This window comes from Malaclemys terrapin, chromosome 22, assembly GCF_027887155.1.
Source record: "Malaclemys terrapin pileata isolate rMalTer1 chromosome 22, rMalTer1.hap1, whole genome shotgun sequence".
NCBI classification, from domain to species: Eukaryota; Metazoa; Chordata; order Testudines; family Emydidae; genus Malaclemys; species Malaclemys terrapin.
In genome coordinates, this window is record NC_071526.1 from 15,293,038 (window position 1) to 15,314,261 (window position 21,224).

Sequence of the window (21,224 nt, forward strand, 5' to 3'; positions counted from 1 at the left end):
TGGATCAGGCTCTGGGTTCATTGAGTCTCCCCTGGAAGTTCAGGTAAGAATGCCTTGACACCAGCTCTCATGCACTTTGTTCTGGGCTTTGTGATCTGCATTGGTCCAACTATCCCAGCCGTTCATGTCTCAGTTGAAGCTGTAAATAGAAGGGCTTGCAATCTGAACCATATTAAGCAGGGCCTGGGTGAAGCCCAGTTATTGTGGGAGAACTGGATGGGAATTGAGGGAGAGCGACATAAAGGTGAAAAATCAGCACTGTGGTGAAAAACCTCTTCTCTGTCCTTTGCGGCAGGAGATCAGCACAAAGTTTATGAACCTCTTAACATCCCACTGAATCCTTCAGGTAGGATTCAGATGGAACTCAAGTGACATGCAGGCTTTGTGCTGGTCCCTCTTCAGAGGGGTGAAAATTCAGTGTTTCCAACTTTCAAGAATTTATCACGAGTTTCCTGAAATAAAAGGCCTAGCTGCTAGGATGAAGAGATTGCATGAAAATCTCAGCTTTCATTGAAGAAAAAAAAAAAGTGTCTAGCTTTTATGATTGCAGAGAAAAGAATGAAAACATGACCCCAGTGCACCCTAAAGTCTCAGAAAGCAAATAAAAAGAGCCCAACTAAAAAAAAAAATACTGGGGGTCAGACTTATTTTTGAATGCTTGAGGTTGACAACACTGTGAAATTCACCTCCAGTGATCAAGAATCCTTAGTGCACACACACACTCTCTCTCTCTCTAGCCCACCCTGGGGTGTGAGTGTCCACAAAATATATACCCATGCAGACAGAGCTGTTAACAATGGCTGAGCTACAATCGTCATGGCCCCACTGGACTATTCTGTGACCCTAAGCTACCTGCAGGTTTGGTCTCTGCACTTTGATCTGACCAGCCTCCTCCTACTTTTCTATCAGAGCCCAGTCCCTGGTGCAGGTCTTTCAGCAGCTTTTGAACACGCATCCCGTGTCCCAAAGCACCACAGAACAGACGGTTATGAAGGCCAAGAGCTAGCACCACTTCGGGCAGCTCGGAGGAGCTGTCCCTGTAGGCCAGCCCCAATGCCCTAGTGCCGCTGCATGCTGAGCGAAGCAATGGAAACAGTTCTTTTCGTCACAGCCCACAGAGCGGCCTCTCAACACAGCCCCCATCCACGCACCTCTGCTGAATGTGTCTCCTGGTGGTTTGAATCTAGAAAGTGGATACTTACAAAGGAGTTTACGTACATAAAGGGAATAATAACTGGGTAGAGGTTATGCGTCTTGCTGAAGCATCCCCAGGCACAACACAATAGTCAATTTTTTGCTGATAGTTAGACAATGGAGTACTTATGAGCATTGCTGGGAAAATACTGCTCATCAGAGACCTGCCGTTCAATCAAATATCCTAAAACAATAACACATATTAGAGGCATTCACTTCCATGCAGGGGAAGAAACAACAATGGAGACTACTACTTAAAAATACAAACAGCCTCATGTTCCGTTGCCTCTGTTTGGCATGAATGCTCTGTGGGGCTGATCACAGAAGGACAACGAGCTGGTTCATTAGCATATATGGCATTGCTAATTTCAGGACAGTCTTTATTACTAAGATCCATTTTTCCCCAGGGTCATTGTTCTATTGTTGAAAATAAGTCCGAACCATGAAGTTAAGACTCTGATCCAAATCCTAACTTCCCCAGCGTGTGGACATTTTCCAGTCGCACCTGTTAGGGTATGTGTACATTGCAGCTGGAGGTGTAGACATACCTGCCCTAGCTCTCATTAAGTGAGCATGCTGAAAGAGGTAGCATAGCTGTGGCTGCATGGGTGATGGAATGGGCTAACCACCCCATTCCAGAGCAGCTACACTGCTGTTTTTAATGCGCTAGCTTAATCAGAGCTAGTGGGGGTACGTCTCTTCAAGCTGGAATTTACGCCTCTAACTCCAGCATAGACATACCCTGTGACAGGGTTGGGACTCACCACCCAGCGCCTCCTGCTGGTTGTCTCTGGGAATTAGCTCAGTCCAGTGGAGTGCCCTCTCCTGGTGGTGTCCCACCCGGTGTCTCGCCCTTAATTGGCGTCTGAGCCCACGTCGCTCACCAGCTCACAGTGTCCTCTTCAGGACAACTGCCCTCCGGCAGTGCTCCTTTGTCCATCCACGCCCCCTTCCTGTCAGGGAGCTGGTGTAGTCTGTAATGGCCGCTCCCCACAGCCGATGACTAGGTGCACTGCAAGGGGGGAAAGGAGGGACCCAGGCCCGCCCTCTACTCTGGGTCCCGGCCCAGGGACCCTCTGGCAGCAGCCTCGCTGTCCTCCTTCTCTCTCCTCGTCTGTCCACTTCCCTGGGCCGCTTCCCCTACAGCCCCTTGCACCTGCTAGGCCCTTCCCTTCAGGGCCTGCAGCCGGGCAGGCTACGGGCTAGAGCTCCCTGAGCCTGGCCAGCACTGCGCTGTCCATGGTGCTAGTCTCCCAGCTCTGGAGACTGACCTTCCCCTGTCTAAGGTCTGGAACAGACTGACTCTCCTCTCCCTGAGCAGCCTTTTTATAGGACTGAGCCCGGCCCTGATTGGCTGTCTCCAATCTGGGCCCCGATTGGCTCCCAACAAGCCCTCCTCTAATTGGCACTGGCCTGCTGCAGTATGCCCCACTACATACACTTAGAAACAAAGGCTCAAGTCACATCAGAACTGCCAAACGGGATCTGAACAATGGTCTATCTAGCTCAATATTCTGTTTCCAATAGTGTCTAGTAACAGATACTATCTCTGAGACGTAGGCCTAGTCGACACCTAGAAGTTTTATCAATATAACTATTTCAGTCAGTGGGGTGATTTTTTCAAATTTAGTTTTATACCAACAAAAGCCTTAATAAGGACTCAGTTCTAATGGTTTAAAAGTGCTTATACCGATATCACGTACTCCCCTTCTGATACAGGATTTAACTATACTGGTGTAAGTATTTGTAAACCGATATAACTGTGCTCACACCTTGTGTGTGTGTGTGTGTGTGTGTGTGTGTGTGTGTGTGTGTGTGTATGCGCGCGCGCGTGTGTGTGTGGTTGTACTACTTTAATTATACCAGTATAACTACGGTATAATTTAAATGTGTAGGCAGGTCCAGAGTAATGAAAAATTATGGAATAGACTCATAGACGTTAAGGTCAGAAGGAACCATTATGATCATCTAGTCTGACCTCCTGCACACTGCAGGCCACAGAATCTCACCCACCCACTCCTGTAACAAACCCCTAACCTAGGTCTGAGCTATTGAAGTCCTCAAATCGTGGTTTAAAGACCGCAAGGTGCAGAGAATCCTCCAGCAAATGACCCGTGCCCCACGCCGCAGAGGAAGGCGAAAAACCTCCAGGGCCTCTGCCGATCTGCCTTGGGGGAAAATTCCTTCCCGGCCCCAAATATGGCTATCAGTTAAACCCTGAGCATGTGGGCAAGACTCACCAGCCAGAACCCAGGAAAGAATTCTCTGTAGTAACTCAGATCCCACCCCATCTAACATCCCATCACAGGCCATTGGGCATATTTACCTGCTAATAATCAAAGATCAATTAATTGCCAAAATTAGGCTATAAGGAAGATTTCTCCCCCACCCCCCGCCCCCAACAATAGGCAGTTAGTGGCTAGCTTATGTCCTGAAACCATGAGGGTTTATATATCCCTTATAAATATTTCATCTAATGTAACTATGGACGTTTTATTGTTCATATAAATACTTAATTCTTTTTAAAATGCTGCTAAACTCTTGGCTCTAAAGTTATGCTCTAGCAGTGAGTTCCGTGGGTTAACAGTCCCAAGTGTAAACGAAGCATACATTACCCACTGCAATACCATTGGATGAACTCAACCAACCACATTCAGTGAGTCAGCTGACATTACTTAGGGTACATCTATACTTACCTCCGGGTTCGGCAGTAAGCCATCGATCTTCTGGGATCGATTTATCGCGTCTTGTCTAGACGCGATAAATCGATCCCGGAAGTGCTCGCCGTCGACACCGGTACTCCTGCTCGGCGAGAGGAGTAGGCGGAGTCGACGGGGGAGCCTGCCTGCCGCGTGTGGACCCGCGGTAAGTACCTTGTAGTTCGAACTAAGATACTTCGACTTCCGCTACATTATTCACATAGCTGAAGTTGCGTATCTTAGTTCAAACTGGGGGGTTAGTGTGGACCAGCCCTTAGTGCGAAAGGGGGGCAATTCTGTAGCCTATGAGCATTAAACAGCCTTCAAAGATACTACAGCATGGTCCATTACTTTTGAAATGGCAAGTGTAAAGGGCAGTGTGCAGAGAGCTATCAGTTATGGAAGGAAAGAGCCTCAGGTACAGAAGCTGGTGGTTCAGACAAAATACCGGACATTCTGGTTGGGATGAAAGTCAAGTCAAGTCATCATTTATTAACTGTTCGGAAGCTACTAAAGACAGCAAATAGACAAGCCATTCTCATGTCCTTCCAGGCATAGCGATCATTTAAGATCTAAACTATCGGGTTGACTTTACTTGGAATTTATTTATTTATTTAACCGTTCTCTATAATAATATAATATAATAATATATGGAGATATACCTATCTCATAGAACAGGAAAGGACCCTGAAAGGTCATTGAGTCCAGCCCCCTGTCTTCACTAGCAGGACCAAGGACTGATTTTGCCCCAGCTCCCTAAGTGGACCCCTCAAGGATTGAACTCACATCCCTGGGTTTATCAGGCCAATGCTCAAACCACTGAGCTATCCCTTCCATATTAATTAATTAATTAACATGTAATATCTGCAGCCACGTTAATGGTATTGCAACAAATCTGTGCCCATCTACAGCTTCACAGCTGTCAGCATGCTGCAGATTCAGAACATATTCAGAAACATATTCGGTGGGGATAGAACTTGAGTCCTCCTGCTCCAAAAGTCCAAGACCCTCTTTTTTGAGCTAAAGGAGACAAGCCTTTACTACCTCTAAATGTTTATAACACACTCAACACTGTGGTATCTCAGTACATACAGCAGTAGAGGGCCTATGAAGCACAGTTGAGCCATTCCCATTCTCACCAGTGAATGGCAGCGGTACACATGCACACTAGCAAGTTTTTTGAAATTACAGTTGGTTAAAAATTATTGCCAAAAAATAGCTATTTTTCAAACTGAACATGTTTTGCTTCTTTGAAAATGTTCTGGTATCGCAACAAAAATATCTCAATTTTTAAAATCCAAAACCAAGCAGAATTCTTTTCTGGTTTCCGTTTTTCATTGAAAAAAAAAATGAAAAAAAGTTGTTTGTTTTTTTTAAAAAGATATTTTTCATGGAAAATCCTTTCCATGTTCCAGCCATCTCTGAGTGCAGTATTGATATATCGCTGTCACACCAGAGACAGGTATGTGATTTTTGCATCCCAACTACTATATATATATATATATATATATATATATAAATAAAAGAATGTGTGTGTGGAGGGGGAAAAGGTAACTTCATCCAGTCACGGCTAAGCATCTAGCAGGGAAATGGGCCAGGGGTGTGTAGAGATCACTGCGCCACAAAGTGCAACAGTGTGCACATAAGGCAAAAGCCGCTTTCAATGCTGACCTCAAAGGCCTAATCCTGCTAAGCACTGAGCAAGCTCAGCTCCTACCATCATCAGTGGGACTCGCTCAGCACTTCTTAGGAGACCCTTCACAACTGGGCTATGAGGGGCTGTCATTTACCCCCACTTCCCCCGCGCACCAGACTTTCCCCATAGAGTGGACTCATCCTATCTTAAACTGTATTACCTACTGACTTTGGGGGCCTGATTCGCCGCTGCCCAGCATCTCCTGCTGCCGTTCGCACCCGTGCAAAGGGAGTGCAAAACACAACCGTTCTGATTTGCTGGTGGTATGTCCCCACTTCGCACTAGTGTAAATGGCGGCCCAGGCTCAATGCAATGGCTGACCAAGCTCTGGGCTTGTATTTCTTCCAGCAATGAGGAGGGGACCTGTTTAGGCCATGCCATTTCCTAGTCATCTCTCTGCAACAGGCTCCCGTGAAAGGGGAGGTGGGGGGAATGCTGTGTCGTCAATGAGGCCTTGCGGAAATAGCCTGCGGGAGGAAGCAAGATCAGTGACCTTCCCCCGCGGTGCACACTTATGTGGTGATAGTTCTCTTCTGCTAGAGACCTAACAAGATGTCTTTATCATCATCATCATCACTGAACCTGATAACTTAGAGGGAAACCATTCTAAGGATACAACCTCCCATAGAGAAAACCACATGCACCAGAGGGAAGCAATTAGAGTGACCCCGGTACCATGGAGGCAGCACAAACTGCTCAGTTAACGCCAGCCTCAGCAGCGCCAGGCTGCCCAGGTATCAGACTTTTGCTATTCTGAAAGCGACACCCATCTGGGGACTGTGCACAGCTTCCATCTTTTTTAATTTTTTTCCCCTTGCTGTTTCTAGTGACCCCCTGGGAAAGTGGGGCCAATTTCTGTGACCAAACTGGGTTTTCCACCATTGGGCTGAGCGGATGGCATTGGCCTCTCCCCTTAACAACAATATTTTGTTCTCCCCTAATGCAGGGCCGGCTCCAGGCACCAGCGGAGGAAGCATGTGCCTGGGGCAGCACATGCTAAGGAGCGGCACTCCGTCCACTCTTGGGGCGGCACAGGTCGGAGTCCCTGTCCCTGGCAGCTGTCAACTTGCCCTGGAGCTAGACAGTGGAACCAGGAGTCCTGGCACCCATTCCAGGGCCCTCTTTGCAGGGTGAATGAGCCAAACAAGAAGAGAGTGAAGAGACTGCAAGACCCCACAGATAGGAGTTGCATAGGCTTTGCCAAAAAGATACACGACTCCTTTGGATCTTAGCACCGTGAGAGCATCCCTTTAAAGGCCATTCCCAATCGCACTCCTGAGAGTGGATAAAGAATTCCGATGTAAGAAAAGGAGAAAGTGGAAAGACCAAGGCCTTATCAAACACAAACATAAGGATAGAATGGAGGGTTATGAAACTGGATTTTTCATCAATCACCATAGCTAGGTTAACTCCTAATCCTCCCTCACCTCTGCACGCCGGCCTCTGGTCACTCCAGGCAGCGATCATGTCACTCAGTTTCTTACAGGTGATGCTCTTGGACCCCTGTAAATCATAGCCTTCATTACAGGTGAACTGGATGCTGGATCCTAACCTAGTAGACAGAACCAAAGGGAGCTAATTAGCACTGGAGAAACTAACAAAGCAACAGTGTTTGTCCTTTGCCTTCTTTGACTCCTCAGTGATTCGCCATAATGTGAATAACAATAGTTCTCTGGCTTCCAGGGCATAGGATGGGATGAACAATGGTCAGTATCTTTCCTCATGCATTTGCTTGTGTTGGGAGCTCATTTCCTAAGGCAATTATAGTCTAATAGGAGGCCAGAGCTTTCAACATGACTTTAGGAGACATTTCCTCAGTGCAGAAGCATAGGTTTGCGCCCTACTTCATTACATGCTCAGCATTTTTATAAATGACAAAATAAATAAGAAAAAAAAAATCACCTAGTGCTGGAAACACTTGTTAATTCCACTGTTTTAGCGCCAGAGACTCAGCTGGTGTAACCCAGTACAGCCCAATTCACAAAAATGAAGTGATGATTTACACTAGCTGAGAATCTGGCACATGGTATTTAAGAACTCTGTTTGCAGCCCCTTTTCTTCCCTCGCTCACAAATCCATTTTGTGGATTTCAGGGAACTTGATGGTTTCAGGTTAGACATTTTTAGTGAACAGAATAGCAATCGACAGAGAAATAAGATTAACTATTGATCTGTCATTGCTAACAGCTGGCTGATTTATTCCTGCACACTTCACATGAAGGCCAGCTACTAAAGTAGGACAAAGGCATTGTTTTAACCGTTAGACGAGAACAATTATCCAACAGTACGTATGCTTATTGACAAAGGGTCGACATAGTGTTCTGGGAAGCTGTCTCAGAAGCCTCTATGGACAGAGCCCTGCGGTGACTCATGCTAATGTAAAACAGGGCCTTTTGTTTGTTTAAAACATTTCTTGCTGCACTTAACCAAAAGGAAAAAATGAATTACAAAGAATCCTGATTGCAAAAGCTTGGTTACAAGGCTGATTATACACCCTCTCTCTCTCTCACAAACACACACATGCACACATACACACAATTTTTCTAGGTCACTTATCACTGCAAGATTTTCAGACATAAACCATTTATTGGTGTACAGTGGGTCGCTAAAGAAAGAGTATACAACACACAAAGCCCATACGGTGGTTATGAACAGTAGCTTTGTTGCATGCAGAAGAAACACATACAAGGTTCTTACCTAAAATCGTTGCCTATTCTTTTGCCTCTCTCTGGAATCCCAGGGTCTGGACACATATTATGTCCCTGGGACACACCAACCTGAGTTACTACAAAGCAAAAACAGCACATACAGAGATAGAATAGCACAGGAAAACATCATCTTATATCGACTGTATTGGAGTAGGTGGATGTGAAGAGAAAATGGGTAATTGCTAGTTGGAATGCATTAGCTTTTTGTTTTGTTTTAATTTGGAAACAAGCGTAACTGAAGTCATTTCAGCTCAATTTATGCACCATGTTTTTCTGCTCAATGCCAGTGAGCAACATGGCTCTCTCTTCGTTAAATTACAGATGCACCATTGTAAAAGAAGTCTTACATTTTGCAAAATTATACCAATTAAAGAGAATGTTTCCAAAGACCGCTGTTAAAAAGGCCACCTGCAGCATGACAAGGTGTGTCCCTAGTGCCCATCAAACTCCCATCTGACTGGTGCCGGTGAAAGAAAACAACTCAATAAAAGGTGGATGTGTGATACAAACCGCCCAAAATAAAAGCCAGTCTAAAGTTTTAAAGTCAGTCATTACGTTTGAATATGAAAACTTTTATGGAGCAACCTGATATAGCTGCTTATAAACAAGAGGTATCAGCACTGAATAAACACATCTGTACGTTTGACCCCTTTCCCATTTCCTCCCGCAAATCTGTCAAATGGCGCAAACAAGCGTAGACTCAGAGAATGGCTAAAACATGGATGGTTCCCAACGAGGATCAAATGAGCTCTGGCAATATGTTGATTTCAATTTTACATTTTGAAAACTACCAACACATTTTTTTTCATGCACACTAATATCAGAAAAGGGACAGTTTTGTCATGGAGTGGCTGAAGTCTATATGATTCAATTTTCTCACATCGCAGAGGAAAAGACGCAGGGAAAGAATGTGGCATTTCTTGTCAATGATGCTGAAGCGATGAAGCATGAAACATAAATGAGCATGCTTCCATCCTGCCTTGGCCTAGCTCACTAAATGAAAGGAAGCCAAACCATCCCCTCAGTTACACGCCTTCAGAGCATTCGAGATTGGATGGCAATCCGATGGAAAGCACGTCTTTCACACGGCATGAGTGTACCCGCAGCATTAGTGCCACGGGACACCGTGCACGCTGGAAAAGGTGTGGGGGTGTGGGAACGTTTCTATGGAACAATAGATGCACATGCACTGTCTGTGGAGACATGGCCCCACGGACCACTGAGTACGCTAAAGGCAAGAAAGCTCCATTTAGCAATTTTTCACTATACAGTTAAACCCCACTTTGTCGCTAGGTACTGCGCTTGCCAAGTGCGTGAGACACCGCTGCTCTCAGACGGATGGAAGGAGCCATCTGCTCCCAGGGGTTCAAAGCTTCAATCCCAATGCCTTACAAGGAGCTGCGGCTGACACATGCTGGAAGCCTTAATATTGTTAGAGCAAATACAGGTTCCCCTTTGGTTCCAGTGCTACAGGAGCATGACTTTGCGGGGTGGAGATCTTCAGCTGCATGCTGAAGCAGACACAACACCTCTCTTTCTAAAGGATTTTCTACACAGCTCATCCCCGTAGTATCTGAATGCCATGCCTTCATTGACAGGCATGAAGAACAAGGCCCTTCTCTTCCCTCTCCTTAATCCTGACATCTTACACTCTTCGCCACCGCTGCTCTACAAGGATTTAAAATATGTATAAAATAGATTCTTCACCTTCTGCCTCAGCCACAATCCTTTCACTAAACTGCCCCCTTCACCCAACACGGCATCTGCCTGCCTATCTTCAGGACCCAGATGCTTGCTAGGATCTTAGTACAGGCTGCACCACCCAACTCCTTTGACACACTGCAGGAGCTACGCAACCACAAGGGGAGATGTGGTGTCCTGCTGTCTCTAAGTGCCATATTTCACAGGCTTTAGGAGCAATCTCTCTTAGAAGCATCTTTCCAACCTTGTGGGTACCAGGGCATCCTCAGAACTCTCTGATTAATTCAAACACACAGGCTCAGGGATGCCAGAGCAGCCAGGGAAACAAGCAAAAGAAATAGCAGCAATACAGTGGTCCACGCTTTATTTCCTGTTCGCTATGTTTTAGAACAACAAAATTTGCTGCCGCCTTTTATATATCCAGGGGACTCTGAATGTGTGGAGAAGTTGGGAGGGAACTCCTCCTTAGAGAAGAAGATCATGCCATATATATTTGCAATACAGTGTCAGATTAGACAGGAATCATCTGATAATGTAGGCAGCCATTAAAAAAAACCTGTTTCCTGAATGGGCACCTCCATTGGTTAACAGAGCTGCCAGATACCCAGTGGTTTTTCCTTCACAGAGATTTGTGAAAATATTTCCTTTGGTTATGAGAGATGAGAATTTGTACTACCAATCCTCCACTCCCCCTTTGAACATCATACTCAAACACACACAGATCCTCAAAGCAAAACACAGATGAAAGCTCCATGTTTTACCTGGATTTCAATGGAAATGAATGTGGTGTAACTTAGATTTGAAATCATAAAGAAGGCCCAGAGTTGCTGGAGGGGTCTGCCAGTTTCAAGAAAGATATCAAGGCAACTGGCCTGAATTTCGCAGTCCTTAAGCAAACCCCGAACTAGGAAAGCACTTTGCATTTTGGTGCAAACATTTTGCACAGCTCTGATAGTCTGAAACAGGGAGCAGAAGCTGTAGAATAGAACACGTACGACATCATCCATCAGTGTTACCCAGTGGGGTGATGGAAGTGTTGGAAATAACTAATCAGTTCTGGGAAAGGAGAGGTCTGTAGGGTGGCTCAATCAAGTCACTCGATTTTCCTTTGGGTTTCTTAATTCTATTCCGCCTCCCTGCACCCACGTGATATGAATTACCCACCTCAAGGCAAATCTGCTGGGCCTAACTTTCATGTATGTGCAGAGATGTCGCAACAATGAAAAAAAATGGTCTAAGGCCCGGGGAGGGAGAGTGGGTGTTGACCATATTTGCAGTGTACAAGTCACAAGTGTTCAAGGTGATAAACGCTACGATTTCTTCTTTCATTCCTACGCCTTTTCCCAGACCAAAAATGCATTGTTGTGCAGATATGCACACAGGGTATATGTCACATGGTTTCCAATACTTTTACTGGGGATGGGTCAGCATTTAAGCACTTGAGTTCTCGAAGCATCTTGCAGAGCAGATTCCAACAACACAGACAGCATGTACCGCCCTACCCATAGTCTTCCTTGCAGCTTTCTAAAAAGACAACAACATTATCCATGTATCCTCCAAAGTTACTTATTTCAAATCCATTCCATTGAACGTACTAAGCCCCATACGAGATAGCGATGCAACTGGAGCCCAGTGGCCCATCGGAATTGACCCGAGGAAGTGGGGCATCAAACTGAGTCACGTATAACCCAAAGGCACCAGAGGAGCAACAATCAACTATCCATCACATCGGTGACTCCTGGAAATGGTTATTTCCCTGTACGCTAGCATGTTATTAATAGCCACTTAGTAAAGGACAGATAAGCCAGCAGGTTGGGTGATAAAATAGGGAACAGGGGGAGAGAGAAAAGTCACCCGAATGTCCTGGTAGTTGGGATATTATAAATGTAAACGTGGAGTGAGAGAGAAGGAGGGGAGAGGATGCACTGGATGGCTCACCCACAACTCTTGCTTCTGACTATAATGCACAAACCTTCCCTCTTCTGTTATTTATTTATTTTTAAAGAGAGAGAAATGCCTTGATTTAACCCTGCGCGAGGCTATAAACCATATTTGCCATGCTGACAATTTGTTGGCAGGTCTGCTTTCATTTTACAAGAGGTTTGACTGAGCTGAGCTCCGGGCTCTGGCGTTGTCAATGAATTCTTCAAGGTTACGGGGGAAACGATAAGCCTCAGTCTTAATGAACTGTTGACTTTATAAATTACAGATTCAAGAGTTTTCTTCCCCAAAGGGTTGTGGGGGGTTTCTTCTCCCCCTCCTTCCCTCCTCTTCTCCTTTTGCCAACTCTAATTTCTTTCCATCCCCTATTCAGAAGCAGCCAATTGTGATTGCATTGTTTGCCAAAGTAATTTACTCCTTCTACTGAAAGAAGAGCTAAAGAGGATGATCCTCAATTTCCCCCCTCACGTTAATAAAGGAATTTCATTGATGCCTCTCCTGGGGGCAGCTTTCTAGTGAATTTAGGATTGTTTAATATGAGCTACAAGATAAAAGAGAAGTATTTAATAGAGAGGTACAACTCCCCCCTCCCCCCCTGAAAGTTTCTCAGTTCAAGGAAAGCAGAGAAGAGATGCAAGCAAGCCCTTCTATTTTAAAACAGGATTTCAGTAGCCATCATGTGTTCTGAAGAGGTACAAATGAAGCTGGATGATTTCTAAGGCCTGACTACACTGAAAAAAGGGGGTATCTTAACTTGGGGTTAATTAACTTGGGTTAAAATAGCAGTGAAGTCAAAGCCGCTCCACTTTTAACTTGGGTTGGCCTGAGCTCACACCCAGGCTCTTCTAGACTATGTCCACACCGCAGCTGGGAGTGAGAATCCAAGCCTAGGCGGACAGACGTGTGTCAGCAGGGCTCAGGCTAGCGTGCTGAAACCAGCGGGGTAGATGCTGCCGTTCAGGCTGGAGTTAGGCTTGAGAGCCCGAGTTCCAGCCCCAGCTATTTTTAGGGCGCAAGCATGAGCCCGCCAACACGAGCGGGTCTCCCAGCTGCTGTGTAGACACACATCTGCAGGCTCTGATTTGAGCTGCTAGCCAGCGTTAAAAGCCACGCTGCAGTGGCTTCAGTGCTATTTGAACCCAAGCTAACTAACCCACGTTAAGAATACGTTTTTTTCCCAGCCCAGAAATACCCTAAGAGGCAAACGCCGCTTCCAGTTACTCCCCTGCAAACCTCTGTCCGGTAACAGGGAGAAGAATTTACTTCTCAAATATAAAGAGATGATCCCCGATAGCAACACAGCAAATGTTTACTGTGGTCCCGATCCAAGAAAGCACTTCGGCACCAAGGTATTTTTAAGCATGTGAGTGGATCCCACTGACATCAGTGGTTCAGGATCAGGCATGGAACTATCCACATGCTTCAAGCTATGCAGGTGCTAGCAGGTTTGAAGGATCTAGGACACAAGAGTTTGACATTGTGAGGTGCTGGCCACTTCCACCAAGGTTCTGGAAACTTTCAGCATCATGTCTTTCCTGGGACCCATGGAATGGAGACACCACTGTCTGGATGGTTTCAAACCATGTCTGTTTTGTTGCTAATCTCCAAATGGAGCTTGCAATTTTAGTCTGTGTTTACGCGAAAAGGTGTCCGTGTGCTACACGCCATATCTGGTTACCCCAGAACACAAGGGTCTTCCAAACCCATGTCACTGCTATCTGCTCTCTCTCTAGAATAGATCAAAGTAAATGAACGGATCCAGACACCTCTTCTGAACACCAGGAAACCAGAAATCCAGCGTCACACATGTTTCCAGCTTTTAACCCTCTCAGACTTTATGGAAAACTGAATTTACTCGCAATTTACAAGAGACACATTTATAGTATTCCTCCCTTCAACCTATATTTTCAAAATTGGATGCCTACTGCTAGAAATCCAGAGTCTGATGCTTCTGCAGTCACTTACCCCAGTGCAATGCGTCTGTAGAATGCTCCCAAATCAGAACGGCGATGATGTACGTTTGTATGGCACTCGCTTTGTATTGCTGTAAATGACTGCACAAGGTACAGGGTAATAGAGAACCAGACCCTAAAATTGATAGTTAAGCACCTAATTAAGTGAGCTGTTTTTCACAAGTGATAAACACCCTGCAGCTCCCATTGACTTGGCTGGAATCTAGGTTCTACTCAGCGCCTCTGACATTCTTTTAATTCTCATCTAAGCAAGTTGGAAAATGCCCTTACTGCACACAATTCTTTCCAACAAGATTCAGCAGCAAAAGTTTAGGAATATCCTGTTGAAAGATCAGAGAAACTTACTTCTGTTATTTTTATATTTAGGCAGCAGAGGAAAGAAAGATGCTCTAGAAAAGATGCTTTCCCATGCTAGTTACATAAGGACAAAATACTCATATTGTACACAATATCTACACTACTCCACAGCTTCGGGAATGCTGCCGATGTTGAAAAAAGTTTCTCTCTCAATTAGTATCGGTGACAGAAAAGCGACTCCTAAAACATAATCCCCTAAGTGAAGGCTCAGCTTTAAGCTACATTTCTTCTGCTTATTCTCCAAAGCAATTTAAAAAAAGTATGTTTAAAAGAAAGATGTCCAATTAATTTTAGGTGAAGTGGGCAATATGCCGCAGATGTAAAATTTCACATTAAAATGTTCCATCATCGTTCAATGCAATACAATTTGCACGAGGACTTATAGATAAAATTATTTTCCATTTTTATTTCTAGGCACACAAGAGACATGTTTAAAGATGTGAAATACATTTTGCCACCAATGGGTCATGTGAAACTTGCAGACTTTAACTAGCCAGTTGGAAACTGGCAGCCATCCATGGCTACGGTTCAGCAAAGCAACAATTTCTCTGAAAGACCTGCAAGATATTAAGAACATAGCCGCCGTCTGCCTTATTCCTTGGTAGGGGCTTCGGTAGGGTGGAATTTTTGGAGAGGTGCAATGTACAGCAGAAAATATTACCTCTAGGAAAGCGTTTAGCACTAGCCTTTATACAGACACGTTATTAGAAACATCTGAAAAGCAAGCCACGAGAAATGGTAGTGGCACTGGAAATAAGCTCTGTGGTTCTTTAATCATCCCTCTCAACTGTACTACTGTCCTTAATAAGTTAATTATATATATGAGGGGAAGGTGGGAGAGACATGGTTAGGTACACAAGGAAAACCGCCAGGTAAGGAGATTGTAACGGTTTGGAATCCATTTCCTGAAGGTAAATAACATGTCCTGGTGCCAGAGCCTCTTGAGTCAGCATTTCGGAAGTTGAGAATTTGCTAAAACCGAATGCGTGGTAACAGCAGGCTGTATTAGACCAAGTAAATCTGAGGCTATGAACAAGGCACAGTTGAGAGCGATTTACCCTGAATGGGCTGAATACCCAACGCCCGTGGCAGGCTCCAAGCTGGTAACAGAAAGGAATTTGGGTCATAGTTTCTCACACATGTATTTTTAGATCAACTGCTTGCAAGCTGATCTGCCTCCCACGGCTTCAGGGGGCAGCTGTGCCCTGTGCAAAATTGGCATTATGTAGGGTGCTGGACTGACACTCCTGGTGACGAGTCACGTATCCACTGGAGGGGGACAGTCTGAGCTGAGCCGAGCCTGCATAACTCTATTTCCCACTTATTTCTCAGCGCTTCTGCTGAGATGGCCACCTCAAGGGCCAATGACCGGGGTGGCCTTGTATTATGGAAACCAGAATCAGAACCAACCGTCACCGGATCGCTGCACAGCCAACCACAACATTCAATTCTTAGCCCATGCCTGGATGCATCGTTATTTTGCTACTCTAGGTTTTTTGAATCACCGTAATGATCAATGACAACTGGTAGAGTTAGGGAGTGGAAGAAACCCGACGCTCCTGACCATGTTACATGGGGGAAGCCCTGCACCATTCCATTAAGAAAACAAGTTCTTTGTCTGGAACACCTTTGTGTGAGCAAATTATGATTCCAATCCAGGCCAAGACTTTTCTTTAGATAAGGACCCCCACCGCCTTTGAGGTGTCCAAAACAAAATGTATCCCCATCCCCCCCCCCACAATGCCCACCTCTAAGAGTTCCAGTGTCCAAACCAATACCAAAGTGAATGGTACCTTCCAACGTACGTTAACCATCAATGCATAGACTGACTGTTGATGGTAGCTTCTTGGATCAGGCAAACTCCTCTTGGCTAGAGTCTTTCATAGGGCCAGAAGTAACTTGGGCATGTGGATTTTCCATCCCAGTAAAATCCCACGAGTTTTCTCCAACCATGCCTAACTAGCCGATTTCTCATCCTTCCCGAGTAACCAGAGGGCATCAACACACCGGTGTTGAAGCTAGAACTGAGCCAAGGAGTAGAACTTCATTTCAGATAGACGCTCAGTGACATTTTATATTTTTTTCATTGTGTCCATTTCTCTCTTAACTGAATTTTCCCTGCTGGAATTAGAGACACAATGTATCAAAATGGTACATCTTGGATGGGCATCATGTATTACGCAATGGATGAGCAACTATTTTTTCTCACACATGATTATTTTAGTCCAAAAGGGCTAAACTTTGTCAATAGCCAAATTTATCCAAAATTCAGCTCAGCTCTTTCCTACTTAATCTCACAAAAGGTAGAGAGGGAGGCCCTTTAAGAACACAGTCATCTGTCTAAAAACATAAGCCTAAAGAAGTTCTGAATGTCACTTCTGATTTACAAAGTTGGAAGGTCCAAATGGGTTCACTTACTGGAGCAGGAAAACATACTGGGGACAAAATGACCTCCTAGGCACCTCTCTAATAGATTTCATCCGCTTTACGCATTTTACATAAGAAACTGACAGAGATGTGGGATGCAGCTGAAGTCTGCATTTCAGTGACTAGTCCTTCCATAGGAAAGTGGTATGATTTTTCTGTAGGGAGGTATAATTAAGTCAAATAACTTGCAAAGAGAGCAAAGATGCTATTACTACCACCGTTATTGTTCCTTCTTCACCAAACTTTCTGTCTATAGTTTCCTCATTGAAGGTCTGACTCCTCTTACTTTTACACTAGATAAATGCGTTTGTTTTCAAATTCATTTGCATTTGGATACTCTTAAGACTAAAAGAAAACACAAAAGTAATGACCCCCTATAACAACAGATATATGTATACAGTATATATACACATACACACATGCACCAGCTCCCCTGCAGTCCCAGTTTAAGGAGTTAGTACATGTTTGTGAATAGAGCACTGGAAGGAGGTGATGTGGTAATGCCAGGGGGAAGGAGGAGGGATACACATTAAACCTTTTAAGAGTGACAACATTTTAGAGATTATTGTCATATGAAATGTTCAGGGAGATCATCTTGCAAAGAGTGCATATCTAGGAACAGCGAAACTTACACACTGATGTCTTCTGATTATTGTCCTTGCTGGGCATCAGCTTCACTCCTCTGGATTTCAGTTCAATTTGCTTCTTGACTGGAAAGAGATTTTAACCAAAAAAGAGAAAGAGAGAGAGAGAGAGAGGTTTAGCTAGATTTTAAGGATTATTGATTTGATTCAGAGACTTCAAAGCACCAATTTTTTTGGGCATCCCCTGTTAACGCAGTGTTTGTACAGCACCTTGCACAACGAGGCCCTGATCCTGAATAAAACTAAACAAAATAATAAAATGACCTCAGGTTCCAGAATTCACAATAACCTTAGCATGATTATTTATATCAACTTCCATAGAAAAAGTTTTGTGTGGCCTATTTATTATTCACCTGTTTGGTTGCCCAATCTGGAAGCAAAATCAATAACTTGTGACTTAGATGACCAACAGACACAGTATGAACAACCAACAGTGAATATTCCATGTGCCAGTAAATGGGTGCGGGGGGATCCAAAGGAACGAAGCTGCACCATTGTAAGCTCTCTAGTAGAGCTGCTCTAAGTCGAAAGGAGAGAAGTCTCCTGTCAACTTAATTAATCCACCCCCAACTATGTCGATGGGAGAACTTCTCCCGCGGAAATAGCACTGTCTCCACCGGCGCTTAGGTCGGTGTTGTCGCTCAGCGGGGTGGCTTTTTCACTAGCAGCAGTGCTATGTTTGGGGGCTAGGAGAGCAGACTTTAGTGGGGTTTTGGTTTTAATATGAGAAAAGAGTAATCTTGCCTCTGAAAGCAAAGTGCCCATAGTCATTCTACATGATTCTTTCCTTTGTAGTTTTATTTTCATCTGTTCAGCCAGTTTATACTTCATTTCAAGTGGTTCCCTCTGTGTACTTTATTGTTTCATGCTTTCATCTCTACATTAGCACATTTCTAAGACAACGTTGTCAAGAAAAATTACCACTAAAACTAGCGGGGATTTTAATCAACTTTTGCGTGTGTTGAAACAAAATCTGTTAATAGCATCTGTGTGCAAGAACTTCAGGCAGGGAGACGTCAAATACCTTTTCTTGAAGCTTACCCCAAGTAACACATTCTCTGCTTTACATGTTTGTTGGCACCTTTTCACTTTATCATGTGGCTATGGCATTTTGAGGGATTTTTTCCCCTTATCTTTAAATAAAGCAGTCAAAATGTCAAGCTGAGATCAGGTCCATAGTCATAAATATATACGTATGTGGGCTTAGGCAACTCTGGTCTTTCCAACAAGCATTAATGGCTTTCATCTTTTGGGCAGGGCAAAATAATGACTAGTATGCTGATTGGAGAGGAAAACCTGAGACACACAAGTCTTGTTTAAACGTAAACCAGTTGCACATAGGCTAAGGACTACGCCTGTCTCAGAATGCCTTAACTGGCAATACTCATCTAGGGTCATATAGCAGAATGACCCCTGGCTATAGGCAATCTGGTGTCTCCTGAGTCATTAGTTAACAGCAAACCTGCTGCACGCCAAAATGCTAACTTTGGCTGCAAAAGCCCAGACTGTTTTGGGAAGCCAAGGAGCTATTTCTAGCTCAGCGAATCGGTAACTTTCCAAAATTTCCTCAACTTTGGAAAAATCACAGTGTCACAGTTCATGTTTCGCTTGTTCTCTAACCACTTCGTAAATTTTACAACATTGGAGAAACTTGGGAAAGAAACAGAAGAAAAAAGGAAGAAGGATGATGGGAGAGGGAAAAAAAAGGTGACAGGAACCCCTCCCCCCCAAAAAAAACCTCGTTTGATTGCAATCAGTGTCAAAAAGGAAAGAATGGGGAAAATGAAAACTGGAAACCTTGAATTGTTGGGGTTTTCAAAAACTGAAACTAAATGAAAATGTCCAGCTAGCAATGAGAACATACAAATGTTGTTCTGAGGCGATCTGACACATTCCAGGCACTAGAGGGCAGTGGTATACAGATACACTGTTAAAGGCACAGGGCAAATTTAGTTCTGATGTAAGAAAATGATTGAAATCCTGTTGCATTTGGTCTGGGTTTTTCCCATAAAACCTTTTCATATAGAAGCAGGTCAAAAGGGTTCTATCGCTAGTCTCAGAGGACCATGATGGTGAGGGAGGGAAGAATCTCTTTGGAAACTATACTTGGAGAAAACAATGTGTGTGAAGACTGCAAAGCATCGAATGGGCACCTTCACAAATGGCTAGGAAGCGAGCTTAGCAATTCGAAAGCATTTGTTAGTTTCAGTAGCCAGTAACCCACTCATGAGGTTCCTCTTTATAGATCCAGATTTACCATCATTCCACAAAAATTGGAGGTAATTCCTACCAGCGTAAAGTATTCACAACAGAAATACAGATCCATTTAACCGGATGCTACTTATACTGAAGGAATTAATCCTGTATCATCTCAAGATTCCTGAACAAGTTGTTTTCTTGTGTCCCATGTGATGGGCCTTTGCCTCACACTGAATTCCATGTCAGAACCTTGACTGGCTAAGGAGTATGCAAATACTGGTACCTTAGATCCAATCTTGAAAATCATCTCAGGGATGGAATATACCTCTATATAATGTATGACATTAGGCTACAAAGATTACCTGTGCCCTCTGTATAGATGCACACTGTACACTAGTCAGCAGTCCTTTCCGTAATGCTTTAAACCAGGCCAGGGTTTAGGGGAGCGCTTTGGGGTGGCACTGTGCTGTATTTAGCTACAGAACCAGAGAAAAAGGCAGGCTCTGTCTGCAGCCTGCAGCCTCAATGAAGAATCTCTTTCATATACATTACAACGGAGTCCTTTCCCATCTCTACTGCAGGAGAAATCCCTACACAAGTCTGCAGCATCACAACAGAACTGGAGTTCTCAGCTCGAATGCTGACACCGCAGTGCAGTAATGAAGGGCTGATGTATGGCTAGAAGTGCTGCAATTTGGCCGAAATGTTGAAATCAAGGTCCCATTCTACCTGCCCCAGGTGACTCTGCAGGCAGAAGTTAATGATCCTCTGGCACTTACCAGGCAACTAAGGGACAACCCCATAGTCCTGGGCAACATTCCCTGTCTGTCAATAAAATATAGTCAAGTCCAAATGTCTAAAGTGCCATTTGAGCTATTACAGGATGCATAATGGCTCCTGACTTTACAAGATCTAACTCATTGCTTTGTAAAATGCTTTGGGGCACCTTAAATATGAAAGGAGCGATACAAAACCAAATTCTACTCTACTCCCTGCCTGGCTTCATAGCGCATCTTATTGTGTGAGTGACAGTTGAGGATTTTTTTTTTTGGTAGCTCTGAAATGCACACAGATAAAAATGAATCTTTTGCCTGTCATATGTTCACAGGGAATTGATCAATTGATCAAAAAAATCTTTTTCTGTCCTTTGGCTTTGAAAATAAATTTCTAATTTTATTGGGGCATTTAATGCTTTCCATCCACCACTGCACACTTGACTGACATCAGTGGTGCTAATAGCCTTTATAGCTGCCTCTGTGGGAGCGGCTGGGATATTCTGTCGTTAGCTCCTTTTGACACAAGCGGCTTGTCAAAGTTCAGGGCCTTGCAGGGGTTCCAGATAGGAACAGAAATGGATAATGGAGTCTTTTGATGCAGTCTTGTTTATTTACAAGAAATGTACAAAGTCCTGTTTCTCTGAACACAGTAGGAATCAAACCGCAGGAGACGGTTTCTTTGTTCGCTGTTCCAAGCCTGCCTTTCCAGCCGATGCTTTGTACCCAGAGAGACTTTTCTCTTAGCTTTATTTTAGGGCCAGGTTGTGCTTCCATCCTGCTCTCTCTCTCTCTTTTTAATGACTAGGATAACTTAAAAGCAAGAACACCACCCTCTTCCCCAAAAATACAAAATCAGATTGTGGAAGGCCCAATGTTCTTCCAGGTTCAGATGCAAAACAGTACCTCAAAG

General features: G+C 44.3%; 1 protein-coding gene across 1 annotated transcript in view; it reads right to left on the bottom strand.

Moving 5' to 3' along the window:
* Positions 1 to 21,224, bottom strand: part of CSMD2 (CUB and Sushi multiple domains 2) — a 579,057-nt gene that overhangs the window by 273,799 nt on the left and 284,034 nt on the right. The window contains exons 7-9 of the mRNA XM_054012126.1: positions 17,328 to 17,405; positions 8,286 to 8,373; positions 7,017 to 7,141 (exon numbers count right to left, since the gene is read on the bottom strand). Of these exons, the coding sequence (XP_053868101.1) occupies positions 7,017 to 7,141; positions 8,286 to 8,373; positions 17,328 to 17,405 (291 nt within the window). The remainder of the gene's footprint in view (positions 1 to 7,016; positions 7,142 to 8,285; positions 8,374 to 17,327; positions 17,406 to 21,224) is intronic.